A 17995-nucleotide genomic window follows, 5' to 3' on the forward strand; every position below is an offset into this window, starting at 1 on the left:
GTCTGGTTTGTAGACAGTGACACTGGAAAAAAAAGAGGAGGTGGAGGTAACAGAGCTGAAGATGTAAAGGTTTTCATTGAAATGACCACGAGGGACAGGAGTAGAAATGAGAAGACATGGTTATAATCGACAAGGGAGCTACCAGGCATGAGGAAAAGAGGAAGGAATAATACAAATAAAGGGACACTTTTGTCTGTGCTTTCCAACATTCGCAACTGAAGTTTAGTATCTTACCCATGGATACTTTGGCATGCAGACTGGAGTAGCCTGAGATCAATCCATGATCTCCTGATTGGAAGACAACCTGCTTTATCACATGAACATTCACCTGTAGCTAGTCTACGTCAAAGTAATCTTAAACATCTCTTTCAATTCTCCTGTTTGTAAGAAAAATAAGTTTGGTTTTTTTTTGTTTGTTTTAATATCATGTGATAAATTAAACAAAAAAAACTGTAACTGCAGCCCACTACAAAATAGTCACTTGTGTTAAAATCTTTTAGTATTTTATACCTGGAAGAAACACTGATGCCTAACAGGCTGTGTCACCTTTATTAGAGAGTTCCAATATAGTTTGTGGCTCCATTCAGAATTATTTATTTTTGCAAAAACGACTCAGAAATTTATATTTGGGCCTCGAATATTAAAAACATGGGTTATTATGGCTAAACTACCTAAAGTGTGTGGAGCTGGGAATGACTACAGTAGGTTCACTCTACAGTTTAATAACAGCAGTCACTACAAGCAAATATATCACTGAAAAAAGCAGAACTACAGCGCAGCACACTGGGTTATGCAGAGCTGTGCTTTATTGCTTATGAATGTAACAAGATGATGAGACTATGAAGTTACACGGTCTGCCTTTGAGGTGAAAAAAACCTAACAGAAGCACTGAAAAAAAGTTCAACATTTTGGAAAAAATAAACTTATTTGCTTTTCCGATGAGTGAAGGCCAAAACAGGAAAACCCGAAACCCGTCTGCCTGGATTTGTTTGAAAAGTGGAGGACAGACATTACACAAAGTCTTTGAAGACCCGTTTTCAGACTCTCTGCCTTGGATATTACAGCAAATAAACTTATTTTTGTCAGTGTTGAACTCCTTCAAAGGTGAAGTTTTTTTCAATATAAAGCCCTTACTATGCATTTCTTACAGGTCCAGCAGTCCCATGCATCGATCACTAACTCAGAGGTCATATCGACTGTAAAGTGCACATTAAATGAGTCACACAAACATAATTAAATAACAGCTACATGAACATAATTTACTCTCAGGAAAGCCCTTTGAACTGTACAGTATAATGAGACGATACACAGGACGACCTGCAACTTAGAACAGAAACCAGACCACAGTCAGTATTTAAACTCAGTTTGAAGCCCTCCAAAGGCCAGCCTTAGGCTTAAAAGAATCTTTGACATCTTGAGAAATTTTGCTTATTCACTTTCACTTCACAATTTTTGTCTTTTTTAAAAGAAAACTTGTTAATAATCGAGCAGATTCAGAGGTGCTGGTACTTTTCCCTCATTTCTGGTCTTTTTGCTGCCGTGCAGAGCTTCAGAGCTGTGTGGTACTGAGTGAATAAGCAAGTTTCCTTTGATGGCTACATATTAAAAGGACTCATGTCTACATATTAAACACTACATAACCATAAATCTCTGTCTGACTTCACTTGAAACCTATTAGACACACGTGAAACGCAGCATTTAAATCATTGAAATCTCTGTCTCTGAAATGTTTTGTGCTACAGTCAGTCTGACCAGGTGAAGGTGTTTGCAGCACGCTCTCCATATTTGTCTAAAGTCTCAGCAGGCGTAAGGTGGAGGTTTCTCAAAGGCGCTGTAAGAGGATGCATAGAGGACCGGAGCGTTGGGGGTCAGCATGTAGCCTCCTGGGTCCTGGGTGGCTCCCTGAGGCTGTGGCTGGGGGAGAACCTGAGAGGGCAGCTGGCTCTGGTTCTCCTCAGACGGGCAGGAGGAGGGGGAGGAGACAGGGCCTCCCCCAGGAGGGAGCATCTGGGGAGTAGCAGGTGCCTGGTGGTTGGTGTTATGCTGTAGGAGAGGAGGAGAAACAGGAAGTGGTTGGCTGCAAAGGCATGTGGAAGTTCAGCCAAAAGGTATCAAATATCAGCAAAGATCAGCCCCGAGCCATCGATCAGACGGACAGAAATACGTAACCAGTGCAAAACATCTGCAGATTTAAGCTGATCGCCTGGTTTAGGAAGATGGAATACTTGTGGCACTTTTTCATGGAGTTTTTAAGCTTTAATGTGAAACAAGCCCAGCTGAGGAGTCTCCAGCCAACCAGGAGCCAGCTGCGACTCTGTTATGAGCTACAGCTGTGCTTTCAGCTCATGTGTAACAGGCATTAGTTCACTTCCATCACCAGCTGTTTTGATACTAGAGTGCTAGTAGGCAGGAATGTACACTCAGTGACACTTTATTAGGTACACCTCAGTAGCGAGTGCATCTCCCTGTGTTTCACTCTTAGTTTTGGCCTCAGCTCCTACCTGCATGGATACTGGGTAGTTGGGGTAGGCGGGCAGAGCCTGCCCAGACGGACAGAAGTTGGGGTAGGTGAGCATGTGCTGGGTCGGGTTGTACAGGATGTGAGGTGCTGGCGTTGGGCTGGGAGCGATCTGAGGAGCAGGCTTCTGCTGGAGGAAAGGGTAAAACATGCTTTATGTAAAGAGATCACTAAAAACAAGCTGCTGTTAAAATAACAGGTTAACACACATTTACACAGATGCAGGAACACATCAGGAAGTTTAAACTGCTCAAAGTTGCTGTGTTTATTTAACCAAATAAGCATGTAGCCAATCATAGCATGTGACTGCTTCTAAACTCTCTGAATTCAAAGTTTTGGGTTTCTGTTTTTTTGGGAGGGAGTGGGGGCAGAGTGAGTTAAATCCTCTTGGACTCCTCACCACGATATCCTTGTACGCGCCGAGGATGGCGGCGGTGATGATGCCCAGGAACAAGCCGATCACGTTGAGCACCACCGAGGTCCACATCAGGCGGTACAGCTGGACCACATCCCAGCAGCTGCTGACCCCGGTGAACTCGTAGTAGTGTGAGGAGTACAGGCTGGAAGATAAGGACAAGTTGTGACATGGCAGGAAAATCGCAGGTGTAACTTATTTAAGTTCTGCTTTATGGCTCTTAATGTAGTTTCCATTTTACATCCCAGACTGTTTTATCCCAAATCTTCCAGGATGGCAAGAAAACAAAGAGTCTCCTACACCATCCATCACTTTTTCTTGCTTTATTATTTCCAGACAGCCTTTTATCGGCTTATGACTGAGTGGTAATGCGGTCAAAGGCACAGGGAGAATGTTTTGAAAGCGCTTTCTCTTGTGTGTGTGTGTGTGTGTGTGTTAGGCTAAAATATCCAAGATTTAAGAGCTGGCTGTCATACAAGAAAGAGCTGAAATTTCCAGAGGTTTTTTTTTTTTTTTGCAGCAGCAGCAGCAGCAGCAGTTTCTCTGAGCTCTTTCTCATGTCTGGGATGCTATTTTCCTGCTGCTCTCTGGCCTCTATGTTATTATTAGAAGACTATAAGCTCATAACTGGAAAACAGAAAAAAAGTGGTTGGCCGGTATTCTAACATGACCTGCGGAAAAGCTCTGAAACTAAACTGGAGAGAAATGGTTAATTAACACAAACCTGTGTTGTGTTATGGCCTGCAGACCTGCAGTTTGAGTTTGTCTCACCTCTCGCAGTTATACAGGTAGCAACAGTAGCAGGTGTTGCTCCTCACTTTCAGCTTGCATGACTTCTCAAAAGAGTGGCACATCACCTGCAGCTCCAGAGAGTGGATAAATTGGAGAGAGATGGGTTAGATGCAGATGCAGAAACCAGATAAACAAGAACTGCATGGACCAATAACCAAACACACACACACAAAGTTGTCAACATATTGCTTCCACAGCATCTACGTGCTTTTTATTTGATTTGCAGAGGGAGACGGAAAGCTGTTGCTTTCAGTGAGCCAGTAAATCTGTGTAGTAACATCATTTGACCACTAGGTGTCACAGCACCCTTTGCAAAAGTTTAAACTGAGCATCAAAAGGTTTGTCAGAGCACACAATCAGTACTGTGGTATATTCTTTAAAGCAGAGGTGTCAAACATAAGGCTGGGGGGCTCAGAACAGGCCCAGCAAAGACTTTAATCTGGTCACTATTGGAAAATGTGAAAGTGGGCGTAAATTTTTAACTGTATTTTTATAAGTTTGTCCTACTGAGGAAGACCTCCCCCACTTCCATTCATACTACACCAAAGTCATGTAGTAATAGATAAACATTTGAATTACAGATAAATGCTGTTTTTTCACTATCTGCTATAGGAATTTCACCACGTGTACACAGTAGAATAAATAAAAAAATCAAGTAAATAAGAGCTACGAAAACATTTTTTACACATTTATTTGTGTTTTTTAAGCTCAGAGAGCTGTGCTGTGAGATTTCCTTCATTGCCTACAACAGCGTTTATTTCTCATGTAGAAAAACTGAGGCGCACTCTTGAGACGACACTTTATTAAATGTGTATTTAAACTTCTTCACACTGACAGAAAGAGGGGCACAGGGTTTACACATATATCAGAATCACCTCAGTGTAGTAGCTGTCGTAGGCGTAGCCAGATCCACTGGGGTGAAAGTCACACATGCCCTTCTGCATACGTGTAATGTCCTGAAAAAGAGAGCCGTTACACATCCAACCTGATCACATCCTCCGCAACCCTGCTGCAGCGCACCGTCCGGTCTACCCAGTGCACAAAACCCACCTCGTTCAATAAAACCCTTACTGAACTTTATGCAACGTGAAGGCTAATAAAATCATTCTTACTGTCCAGAGCTTGACTGTGCAATAAATGTGACTTTTACAGTCATGAGATCACAAAATGAATATATCTGCAGAGGTCTGATAAGCACCCGGGGATCAATAACGGGGACGGGGTCCAGCTTTGAAACTCTCATTAGGAAGTAGAGGCTCCTTACACAAATAACTGCGAGAAATACTTTATAAAAGGGGATAATTCCCCTGTAAATGAATGGAATTTAAATGTGTTTTATTTGAAATTAAAATGTAATTAGGATGATCACAGTTGGTGAGGAAGAACATTTCTATTTAATGTAGTTCTATGTAGTTACTTCTTTGTTTCCCTATAAAAACCTGACTGGTTACTCTGTTGTTCTAGTGTTTCTACCTTTAAGCAGGTGTAGGCAAATATAATTACAATGTAATTTCAAATAAAATACATTGAAATTACACCTTTAGTTGTGAAGTGTTACCAAAATGCACACAAGCTAAACTCTACACTCTGATTTAACCTGTGAGAGTGTTTGGTGATCACATCCCAGCTGATTTATTGTTGTCATCAAAGTTTCTGTGACACAAAGAATTTAATCAGGCCTGGTATCCTGAAAGTTTGACAGCGTTTCATGTCGCACAGCAGCTCGCTGCAGGGTGAGATTAGTTGGTCTACCTTGCACCCGCACGTTTCTTGATCTGACCTTTTGATCTCAGCATGTGTGGTTAAACCCCATCTGTGAGGATGCCTGCTTGAGTTTATGTCAAATAAAAGTGATACTTACAATAAAGTCTGAAGCAATTATCCCATCCACGATGGCACAGAAGCAGGCTACGATGACTCCGACACTGATGAAGATTATCGAGGACACCAGCTTAAAGAGAAGCGAAGGGAGGAAAGCACAGAGGAGAGTCACGAGACACGATTTAGTAAAAAAGAAGTAAGAAGTAAGTCAAAAACAAAACTATCAGAGCAGGTGCAGCTTGTGTTTTTGTGTTATTTGCATGCATGTATATCTAAATAAAAGCAAAAACAAGATTTTATAAACTCAACACACACACACACACACACACACACACACACACACACACACACACACACACACACACACACACACACACACACACACATATTTAAGCTTGGCATGTCTGCTGATTGGTTGTCTGCACGTCAGGCCTGCAGGGCAATAAAGGCAATGTAGAGACTCTCACTCTGCCAGCACAGAGGAGCTTTGTGGCTGATTTACAGGCGAAGAAGCAACACGCAGGACAGAGCAAGGTCAGTCCAATTCTCCCACACACGCAGACACACACACATATTCGTCTTCACATCTTTGTGAGGACATCAAATTGACATAATGCTTCCCTTAACTAACCATCAGAAAACAAAGCCGAATCCTAAACTCAAATTTGTACTTCTCAGACAAACTGAACAATGCAGCGCACACGTGGGTCTCCTATAAGGCTTCTTCTGTTAGATAAAGTCATTTTCTAATATCACACACGCACACAGCCCAGCAGACCCAGCTGGCTGATCACAGATGTCTGATCATAAACTTTATCATCGAGCATTGGTTACTGTCTGTTCAATCGCTCCTCCAGGACTGAACCTCCTGCACAGAAACACAGTTTCTCTCTCTCTCTCTCTCTGGTAGTTGTAGTTTGAGACCAAAAAGCAAGAAAAAAAAATATTTTTGTAGCTTATTATAATCTGGCATCAGTGGCTTACTGTTTTACAGAGGGCAACAAGTACAGACATAGATGGAAAAACAGTATATAAATGAATATAAAATATAGTTTGTGCAGTTCTAACAAGCTGGAAGTTGTTATGATCGCCGTCTTTTGTCTTCCAATTGTTCAGTTTTTGGTTAGTCGCACTTTAGAAGTCATCTTGTTGGCACAAAAATACTATTTATGCCTGTGAACATTTTTTTTTATAGATTCAGTTCAAGGAAATCAGAACAAACTGTGTGTTTTTATGACAGGCTGCTAGTAAAAACATGTCTAAAGACTATGTAAAAGGGGATCTTTGCTAGCTTGTCTGTTAGTTTGAAAATGATTGAATTTGCATTTAGCAAATGACAGAAGAAAATGGAAACAGTTGGTGGGGGGACCACTTCTATAAAAACTGCCATTTCTTTGTTCACCCAGTTCAGGGTGAACACGCTAGCGTTAGCTTTAAAGCTGCTGAGACAACATTCATTGGGATGAACGTGCAAGCTGATCCAGAGGTTAGCTGATCACAATCGCAGCAGATTTATGAACTGAAAACTGAGGCTGGATCTAAATGAAGGAATCGTTAGAGGAGGAACCGTTACCTTTCACAACCACAGAAACAAGTATGGGGTCTGTAACTTGGACCCTGTAGATCGAGATGGTCACAACAATCAGCTCCAGGTATTAAAACAGGATGTTGTTTTGTGTTCTTTCTTTTCCATAAATCATCAAACTCTTTTAGCAAAACAGGTTTGCGCATGATTAATACACACTGTCCCGTTTATTTGGGGAAAAATGGATACGAAGGCATATTAATTCTGAGCTTTTCCTGAGCAAAGTGAAATAAGAGGCAGGCTGAGAATATAAGCTTTTCTGGGTGGGTTTTATCTGCCACTGGTCCAGACTCTCTGCTTCATTAGCGGTTTAAATGGCTCCGCTTTTATGGGCTGCAAGTGGGAGATGAGGCCAACAGCAGAGACAATAGAGCCTGACAACTGCATTACTTCACATTATCTTAGCACCAGCTGCCAGCACATAAAATATCCATGCCACCCAAACCTCCCCTGATACTGAAAAATCAAATAGTGTAAAAGATTAAAGACACGCGGCATACTGTAGATGGTTTTCTACTCTCAGGAGCCGCTTTGGGGAAGAAACATTAAAAAGACGGGAAAGTAATTCAGTCGAATCCTTTTACTGACATGCAACTGTAAAGTGTGAAGTAATTTACTTCATTACCGTATCTCTGAATTTAATCTGCTACATTTTAAAGCAGTTTTTTTTTTATTCTACATGAAAACAGTCAAAGGCGCGTCAAGCACCTCTGTAAGATTTATTCTGATAGTACTCAGAACGTTGAGCCTTTTCTCTAATGGTCGTTCATTTACACAATGTTTGGGAAGAGCTGATCTACATTATCAACAGTACAGTTACTCTATAGAGTGAATACACTACCTGCCCAATCTCCGGTTCCACACCTTCTTTCACCTGATGGACATCAGTTATTTTTTCATTCATTCGTTTCATAGCTACACACACACACACACACACACACACACACACACACACACACACACACAACTATGGTTTGTCACATCGAATGTGCATGGAGCTGGCTCCAGACGAGGATGCCTAGATTACTTGTTCTTGGGGGCAATCAACTTGGTCAGACTGGACTATTTGAAGAAATGAACAGGCTCAGTACAGCTGGAACTAAACCCAGTTAAATATTTAGGTATTGTTTATTCTAAGCTCACAGATTTAGCTAAATGAAACCACATCCCACTTTTAAAGAAAGTCAAATACGATCTAGCTAGATGGAAGTCACTACCCATATCACTCATGGGAAGGGTCGTTTCAAAAAATATAATGGTTTTGCCAAGAATCAGTCATTTATCCTCAATGATCCAGAGTAAACCTTCACCCTTTGGAAAGATAAAGCCCCATGTATTAGCTTAAAAACACTACAGAAGACCAAGGATAGAGGAGGACAAGGTCTGCCTAACTTTCACCACTTCATCTTAGCCAACAGGCTACAATACATCTCAGGACAGCATCTTTGACAGCATGGTGGGAGTTTTAAAAAAAAATGACTGAGTCTTTAAATGACTAGAAATCCCAGTCTCCAATTAATACAATACAAAATCACGAACAGAGTGCACTACACAGGTCGATGGATGTTCATGATGGGTTTTATGTCATCTAACACCTGCTCACGCTGTCAAGGGAAAACACCTGACAATTATATCCGTGCTCTTTGGTTCTGTCCACCTGTTCATGTTTTGGTGCTGGATATGTGAAACCCATCAAAGTGCTCCAGCCTCCCCTTCAGTTTGCTTTTCTGGCGACTTAGATGATGTCATTATGGAGATGAACACAGTCCGCCTTATGCATTGCTAAGAAGACCTCATGAACTGGAAAAATAAAAATAATCTTAGCATTAACCAATATAGAGGGGGTAAGGGCTTGGGGCGTCTGGGGGTTTGCTAGGTGTAGGTCCCCTCCATGCCTTCCTCAGGTCCTGGAGGGCGGGGCTGTGGCTTCCCACACCCACTGTTAGACACTTACATGGAGAAACCTCATGAATGCAAGTGCTAACGTATACCGGTACCCAGACACACACTATCTTGGGCTGCTGCTGCCTCTAAAAATATCTTGTATTATTAGTACTGTGTGCTTCTCAGTAACAATGTCATTGTTATTTATGTTGGTTGTTGCCGTGGTTTCTCTGCTGTTTGAAGCAGATTCTCAGTGTTTTCTCTCTCTCATCTTCTTCTCCTCCTCTATTTTTCTCTCCCTGTCTTTCTATTAACTTTCCTTCCAGCTTCTCTTTCTTTCATATTCCCTGGTCTTGTCCATTGTGGTTGTAACAATCCAAAGTAAAAAATCCTAATAAAGTCCCAATAACATAGAGCTATCAAGTGGACCATTATAGCGAATGCCATTATGCTCAACTTGTGAAAGTAAATCTGTTTGGCATTTTTTGGCCTTCTGATTGCTACACTGCTGGACAGGACAGGGAAAAAAGAAGAAGAAAGAAACACAGAGAGGAACCCCCCCCCCCCCCCCCCACACACACACACACACACACTAATAACATAAAATGAGGAATTTTACAACCTGGGTAAAGATACCTATCAGGTTATGTAAGCAGAGTCGCTGACCTCTGCAAGGACTTCCTCCCCTGCTCAGTGGTCCAGCGTGCTATCATGTCACCAGCTGAACACACTGCTATTAAGAAGCAATCGTCCCCCGGCCAGTTGGGTAAAATACGACCCTTTAAAGGCCCGCCGCTCCTCTCTCGGAAGCTGCAAGGTGACCATGAGGACGGCAGCGTGTGAGATACCGGCAGTGCCTATGGGAGAGGCCACCGGGGTAACGAACACGAGCCACGTGAAGCGTGTGGTCATAAAGAAACATTACAGGGTCTGAGGGCAGTGAAGCCTGTTATCACACTGGATGTGTGAGAGCAGATAGAAGTGGAGGGTTTTTTTACAGACAGATTTTCACGCTTCACAGTCCGTCACAAAGGACAAAATGAAACGTGGCTGGACGAGTCATTAACATTTGTAAAGCTTTATTCAACAAATAGACAGAGAGAGAGCTTTCCCTTTAGCTTACTTTGAATTAGATCACGAGGAAAAGGGATCAACAGTTGGACAGAAACGGGAGAGAAGACGCATAAAATGAACAGGGAAAGAAGGCACAGGTGAGGTCAGTCAGACACTAACAGGGGGGGGGGGGGGGTCAACCTTCAAAACAGGAAAACCGGAAAAGTATGTGCGTTTATTGCACCCAAAGTGTCAGACCTCAAACCAGGTGGCTTTTTGCCACATTTTTAAAGATGAGTCCGAAAAGGTCCTAATGTAGACTATAGCAGATCCTCAGCTACATAAATAAATAAAGACACACATGTTTATATTGTGTGAGCCTTTTATATTCACTTAGTGTTCTTTAATATTTGTTCTTTCTTTGCCTCATAGATATTCTGTAATTTGCTCGTCTCACTGCTGTTGTTTTATTGTTGTCTTTATTCTGTGATAAAGCAGTTAGCTGTGCATGTTTGATTTAGCCGTTTTTGCCCTTCCTCACAAAACCATAGACAGCTCTGTGTCCTTGTCTAATTTTCCAAATTTTGACATGAAAGTTTCAAAGTTTGCTAGAAACATTCCTCTGAGATTTTGGTCCATGTCAACAAACGACTCACGGACCGGTACCGGTCCGAGGCCCGGGGGTTGAGGACCGCTGCTCTATTGGACCGAGATCTGGTGACTGTGGAGGCCATTTGAGTCCAGTGAACTCATTGTGATGTTCAAGAAATCAGTTTGAGCTAATGTGAGCTCTACAACACAGCGTGTTATCCTGGTGGAAGCAGAAGATGGGTACACTGTGCTCACAAAGGGATGGCCATGTCAGGTAGGCTGTAACGTTTAAGCAATGCTCATTTTGAGCTCAGGGGCCCAAAATGTGCCATGAAAATATGCCCTAGCAGCCAGAACTGCTGATACGAGGCAGGGTGGATCCCTGCTTTCATGCTGTTTATGCAAAATTCTGACTTTTCCATCTGAATGTTGAAAAAGAAATTGAGACTCAGACAGACCAGGCATTTTTTTCCCAATCCTCTGTTGTCCAACTTTGGTGGGCCTTGTTCATTTTATCTGACAGGACCACCCAGTGTTGTCTGCTGCAGCTGTAGAACTTCACTAGGTCATCTTGATCATGTCTACATGCCTAAATGTTTTGAGTTTCTACCACGAGATTGGCTTAATAGATACTTGCATTAAAGAAAGTTAAGCAGGCATAGGTCTGTGTATTTTCTATATAATACTTTTTTGGTCACTTTTACCACTTATCATTTGTTGTTATTTTTATTTAGTATGTCAGCCTCACCTGAGAATTCTAATGTGCATAAAAACTGCTATAAAATTTCATTTTAGCTGCTTTGATTTTACAAACCTTCATTCAAACAGGAAACTTCTGTTTGGCTGCAGTAGATGAGCTTATCACTTCTCTTCAAACCACATCAAAATCTTCATCTGCTGCTATATGAAGTCAAAGGACCAAAAGCGTTGGCCAACCCAGGAAGCGAGGCAGGCTCCGGTGCTCTCAGGTGTCCGCGGCATTGTGGCACAGTTAGTTGTTCTTTAATGAGCGGCCTCGCTCTGCGAGCCAGCTCTCGTGTTACAGGACAAGCCTCAGATGCAAGAGGGAAGAAGATACCTACGTGAGAGCCGTGCCACGTGTGCCTTATAAGAGACACCGTAGACCAGCGATCACACCATTAAAGTTTAAAGCACAGAGCTGGGAGTGATGCCAGAGAGACAGAGACGGCAGCTTTCGGTGTCTTTCCTGCTGTCCACACATTTAAATCCACACAGAGTCTGAGAACTGAAACAACGAGGACTGCAGATCTTTATAAAGATTTTAAAAGCAGGTTTATACTGGACCCTGTGGGCCGTAAACACATATGCAAACACACACACACACACACACACAGATGCTACATTTCTTTACATATGTGAACAAGCACAAGGATATCTTGGTAGACCAGATCAGATACGATACACTGCAGAGAAAAGTAAGCCAATGTGATCTGACCAGGTCCACGACACCTGGACAACACATGAAAAATTCACAGCACAGACACACAAACACACAGAAATTCAGGTGCAGTCATTCAGGGACAGGAAAAAAGAATCGATCTGTTTTAAGACACAGTTTACTTGAATTGAACTCACTTCCCTTTAGCACACGATCATTTGACAAATACGGCTGCTATAGCCAAACGTTTACCTGAGACCTGATGACCCGGAGGCCTAATTGAGTGCGTCATACACCCATTCACTCACTCACAAAGTCTGTTGGATCGTTTGCTTCTTGCTAAATTCATTGTTTGTTATACTACAGCGAGGGGGGCAGATTTCCTCACCTCCCATCTACAAAACCTTTATCTTTATTTGCACCCTGATTAGACAGGAGCTCCTTCACGCACCAGAAAAAAAACAAAGAAATGAAATGAAAGGACACATCCAAACGCAGAAGCAATTTCTTTACAAAATCTTGGAACTCTGAGAAATAATAATGATGCTCATTCACGAGTTTCCCCAAGCTGTGTAGGATACATCAACGACTAGTATATGCAAAACACTGTGAAATCTGCCTCGGTGGGATCATGAAGTAAAGATCTTACGTAAATATTCTATAATTTATAAAAAGGCTATTGTTAAAAATGTCACATTTGCAGCTTTGACTTTGGAAATCCGATGCCCTCATCTCAAATACAGCTTTAATACACCCGTCATCAACCACGCCCGTACTCCTCCATAAATAAGAAAACCCTGTGTAATCAAATATTTGCTTTAGCTTTGACACCTTCTGTGGTTTGAAAACACCCTTATCATACAGAGTCTCTCAGAAACCAAACATGACAAAGGGTCATTTATCACCGTTGCCATTCAGTAATCTAGACCAGGACCCAATCAGCCTACATTCAGCTAGCTTTATCAACTTACGCACTTTTCCACACACAGCACACTGAAATGTGAAATATTTTTATGCCTGTGGGGCCATAATTTCACACCCCCAACTGGATTACAGTGCTTTAATCTTACAGGCACTTAGCTGAGCCCTCCTTCTCTTACCTCCACAACAACAGTGGCAACAACGCCAGCCGCTTATTTAGGCTCTAAAAAGATTTCAGAAGTATAAATCAATGCGTAAGGGTGGGGGCGAGATGTGCCGCCGTGAGAACATGCTGCAGCTCGTCCAGAGGTCTGGAAGGGAAAGCAAACAGGACGCCGTCGAGGAGGAAGGAGATGAAGGCATGAATGATTTTAGCTGCAATATTTGAAATCGATGGTTGATTGGAGAACAACAGGGGGTAAAAAAAAGGCAGATTTGGAGATGAATTTGATTTTTGATGGTGAGGAGGAGAGGGTGGAGTCCAGAATGACACATGGGCTGCTGACCTCGGAAAATGATGAGACATCAAAGAGGAGGTCCGGCACTTTCCAGAGCAGGAACAGTTTAGTTTTCTTGCTGTTCAGTTTGAGGAGCCTCAGAGAGACTGAAGGCTGACAGTCACTACCAAGGCTCTGCTTTGAATTTAAATACTGAGGAATTCCCCTGTGAGGGTTACAGAGCTACAACATCCAGCATGCCAGCCCGAATAACCTCTGTTATCCAGCGAAGCAGCTGAGAAAACTAATCAGACCTCAGCTGGACTTTGAAACACAGCTGGATGTGCTGAGCGTTAAAATCAGGACAAACTTGCAGGTGAAAAACGAGGAGTGGTACCTCACTGATGTCACACACTTAGTCTCATGCTGGGTTTCATGTGCTCTGAATGTGATCCTGACCGGCCGACTTAAATGTCACATCGCAGCTTCTGGTTGCTGCTGGTCTTGAGGCAGCGTTGGCCTTGTTGGCAGCCGACACAAACAGTTCAGCGCTGTGGCCATTTTTAAAACCTCCTAATTCACATTAGAAATCCACTTTATGTGCTGTGGAGTTTTTCAGAAGCTCTAATCTTTCTGTAGGCAGGCCTACCTGTAATCACCACTCCTGAATCATTTAACATGATCGTTTCTTTGAGCACAGAGAGCCACTGTGAGGATATAATACCTGTGTCCCTGCCTCAAATGAAGGGGCGCTGTCAGCAACTGACCAATACTAACCCAATTTCTCTTCTTGTCACCGAAGTCCAGAGAAAAATATATTCACTTCCTCTCACCGCAAATCCTGTCACGCACACTAACCCGGGCACAAGGACCGAGGATGCATTAGGCCTCCCGTGAGTAATCCGATTTGCTTCGTGCTCATAAGAGCAAATTCCCACAAAACAGTTTAGGGAATTTGTAACGTTTGTAACATAATCCTTTAATTTGTGATGTATATATATCCTGTTTTCCAGGAACAAAGCCTCATTTTTAGAGGATGAGTGTGATGGAGATTAAAAAGCTGACAGAAATCGCACAAATAAAAGGCTTCAGTGCAGCTTCACCTGCTTCACCCACATGTCTGTGATGAAGCCATATTACCGGTGCAAACTAGCAGCATGTGACTGAAGCTGACCAATGAATGATAAATGAAACTTCAGCCAGATGTTCCCATACACCGAATAAATCACTCATATGTAAGATATCACCTGAGAGCAAACCCCCCAACAAGGCTGTGGTGATGTAAACACACATTAACTGATGCTTCTGTTTGAGGGTAAATATATGTAGACATGCACCATAATTTTAAGTACACTTGCAGCTCCTCCTTATGCAAATAATTTGGTTGTAATCAGCCAGTGATGCAGAAAATCCTCCAAAAACCTGTGCTAGATATCATTTCTTGAAATAGAGGTGTGGTTTAGGAGGTGGGGCAGGTCGTGTGCTAATTAGGTAGGTTAGTGGTTTGATCCCTGGCTGCTACAGTGTGCATGGCAGAGTACCCTTGGGCAAGATACTGAACTCTGAGTTGCTCCTGATGCATTCACAGGGTGTGAATATTGGATAGAAAACACTTTGACTCTGTTTTTGTTGACCTGTCCAGTTTACCCTGCCTCTGGTAACCATGAATTGGACAAGGGGAAGAAAATGGATGGATGGATGGATATTGGTCACTTCATCTGAGGGATTTTTTTTTATGGGAGTAAAAACTTATACCTATATCAAGCCAGAAATGTTATAACCAGTCAGTTTATTTTTTAAAGTTTCTGATTATTTGAGGTCTGATTTAAGAATATGGAGGTCTACATGGAGACAAACAGGTGTTGGAGGACAAGAATAACTGAAATCATCATCCGCATTTGAATCTGACAAGAGGAGCACACTCACCATAGGTCTGCGGTTTTCCACCAGGTGGATGCCAACAATACCCAGAAATGCTCCGAAACTCAACTGCAGGGCACAGAAAGCAGAAACTGTGAGTATACACGTGAAGGGTCTGAGAGAGGAGCAGAAATGTCTGATTCATGACTGAGAGCACGTTAACTGAGTAAAGGTGACTGCCACTCACTATTATGCCCGGGTATAGTCCAACGACCGGCACGTTGTCGGTGCGAGTGGCCGAGATCAGACCTACGGTCAGCACCAGCAGACCCAGAGTGAGCAGAGAGATGGTCACCCACAGAGCAGTTCTCCTCCGACGATGGTACTGAGCTGCAGGGTGACAGAAAACCTCTTTTACATTCAAACACACTCAGGAAACATCTTTCACCCAACTCGCCTGATTGTGATGGTTTAGACTGCTGACTGTTGCAATCATGCAGCTGAAATGCCTCATGTTAATGTCAAGGCACCATCATTTGTCTCTTTATTATTGTAGGTTTATCATTTGCAGCACATCTCATTTTTGAGATGTTTTTCTTTAGAAGGACATGCTCAGGAAATTTTTATTACACAGAAGGAAAACAATAAATGAACAGTAGAGTGAAAATTAAATGACAGTGCAGTAAAGCAGGATTTAAAAAAAGGAAAAGCATAAAACTATGTGAGTAAATGTATTTTTTCCTGAACTTGTCTCAGATAAAGTCCCCTTTATCTGAGAATTAAACTCTGCAGGAGTTATCCAACCTTTTCCTCAGATATTTAACTACACATAAACGCTTCCTGGACAAATAATCCTAGATGAATAAATAAGAGATATATATATATTATATATATATATAAAAATCTAAAAGATAAAATAATATAAAAACCTTTAAGATAAAATAAATTAAAAGGTAACATTTTCAGGTCTGTTGACTGAGAAAGTGACTGTAGGTGTACCTGTTGGATCCAGAGGTTCAGGCGCAGTTTGCCGACTTATCTGCGGGGTTTCGGGCTGCTGCATGTTCACTCTGCGAGGATGGATCTGCCCTGAAACGAAGAGACAGATCAGGAGGATGGAGGCGATTCTCGCAGTGTTTTATTTCTCGACTTTTCTGTCTCTTTAAAACCGACTCCTCATCCCCTTCGAGGCTGCAGGTTCGCGCAGGTTTCTTGTTGTAATCCACTCAGTGTCCAGATGTGGGGTCTGATCACAGCTGACTGCCTCTGAGCTCACGAGGGCTCAACTTTACTTGCAGCCTTAAAAGGAGAGCGACACACAGAGGGAGAGAGGCCAATCAGCTTCCTGTATTCACCTCGGTGATCAATTATTCAGTTATTGATCTTACATAAGTCGATATATATCTCCGATTTGATTTATGCTGAAAGTAATTACACGATCAAACTTTACGCATGATGTGATGCAACAGAGGGTTTGATGTATGTTTGCTGAGTGTTGATGTTTGCAGACGGATGGATCACACCTGGTCGGGATGCAGCGCACTTGCTGTAGATGTAAAACAAATATAGGGCTGCAGCGCCCTCCGTCGGCTAAGATTGGAATTAGCAACACACCTCCTATAAGGTAGGGACACTTCGTGGGATGTTCTGGAAATTGTTGCCCATCCTGTTTGCCTGTCGGTTAAATATAAATAAGCTCATATGTAGGACATTAAAATTAGATTTTTCATGAAGGTAAATATGTTCAAAGACTCAAACATTTTTTTCCAGCTTATTAAATTCAGAGCCTATCCCAGCTGCCATATGGCGAGAGAGGCGGGCTTCACCCAGAACAGTCTCTCGCAGGGCTAACACAGGGAGACAGACACACATTCACTCTCAATTTAGAGTCACCAGTTAACATAACTCCACTAACTGCGTGTCTTTGGACCGTGGGAGGAAGCTGAGGTACCACAAATCAGACCTTTATCACTGTGTACTCTTTTTCATGTTAGGATATAATGTGCAGGTATTCGTTTTTTCCATTTGGTGCTTAAACTGTAGTGTGTAAAATAGTGTAAAACTATAACACTATCAATTCTTTACAATTTAAAGTCTCCAAAAGTTGATACTGTTCATCTGGACGTCAGGATGAACAGAATCAATGTTTGGAGATTTACTTACCTGGATGATTGAGCATGCATCAAGACAATTTAAAGTCTATTATTCCACAGTGAGAGCTGAAATCATTCAAGACATCTGTTGGTCTTCTCAGGAGTGGATGTACCAGCAAATTCACACCAAGGTCAGCACTTGTAGTTGTGTTATGTTAAAGTTCATGACAGTATGGATTATTTGGAGAAAGTGTCTTCTCTCTAAAAGGAACATGACAGCACAGCTCAGGGTTGAATAAAAACCACACAGAACAAACACTCCAGCTGTCAAGCATGGAGGTGGAGGGGTGATGATTTGGGCTCCTTGCTGTCACTGAATTAAACTCGGTAAGGACCGGATGAATATTTATTATTACCTGATATCTTTGTCGCTGTGTGTATTAGTGGAGGAAAAAAACAACAACACAAAATCCTGATTTTAATGGCAAAGTATTTATTTAAATCCATAAATATCTCTACAGCTACGAGTAGACTGTTATTAAAGTGTGCAAAAAGTGTGTGGAAACACAGACGTAAACCTGCATACATGCTCTCACCTGTGCAGGTGTTTTTGATTAATTAAGTTG

The 17995-nt window shown here is 42.2% G+C and overlaps 1 protein-coding gene across 1 annotated transcript; it reads right to left on the reverse strand.

Annotated features, from left to right (window-relative positions):
• Nucleotides 1-849: 849 nt before the first annotated feature.
• On the reverse strand, nt 850-17082 carry LOC120721663 (transmembrane protein 255B). Its single transcript, XM_040012163.1, has 9 exons — nt 16276-17082; nt 15524-15666; nt 15343-15405; nt 5587-5676; nt 4601-4681; nt 3705-3790; nt 2919-3078; nt 2502-2645; nt 850-2043 (listed from the first exon to the last, which is right to left on the reverse strand). Exons 1-9 carry the CDS (start codon nt 16337-16339, stop codon nt 1798-1800), a joined length of 1077 nt encoding a protein of 358 aa, XP_039868097.1. The 5' UTR covers nt 16340-17082; the 3' UTR covers nt 850-1797.
• Between the last annotated feature and the right edge of the window lie 913 nt (nt 17083-17995).

The sequence above is a fragment of the Simochromis diagramma genome, unplaced genomic scaffold, assembly GCF_900408965.1.
Source record: "Simochromis diagramma unplaced genomic scaffold, fSimDia1.1 OVJJ01000603.1, whole genome shotgun sequence".
Taxonomy (NCBI): domain Eukaryota; kingdom Metazoa; phylum Chordata; class Actinopteri; order Cichliformes; family Cichlidae; genus Simochromis; species Simochromis diagramma.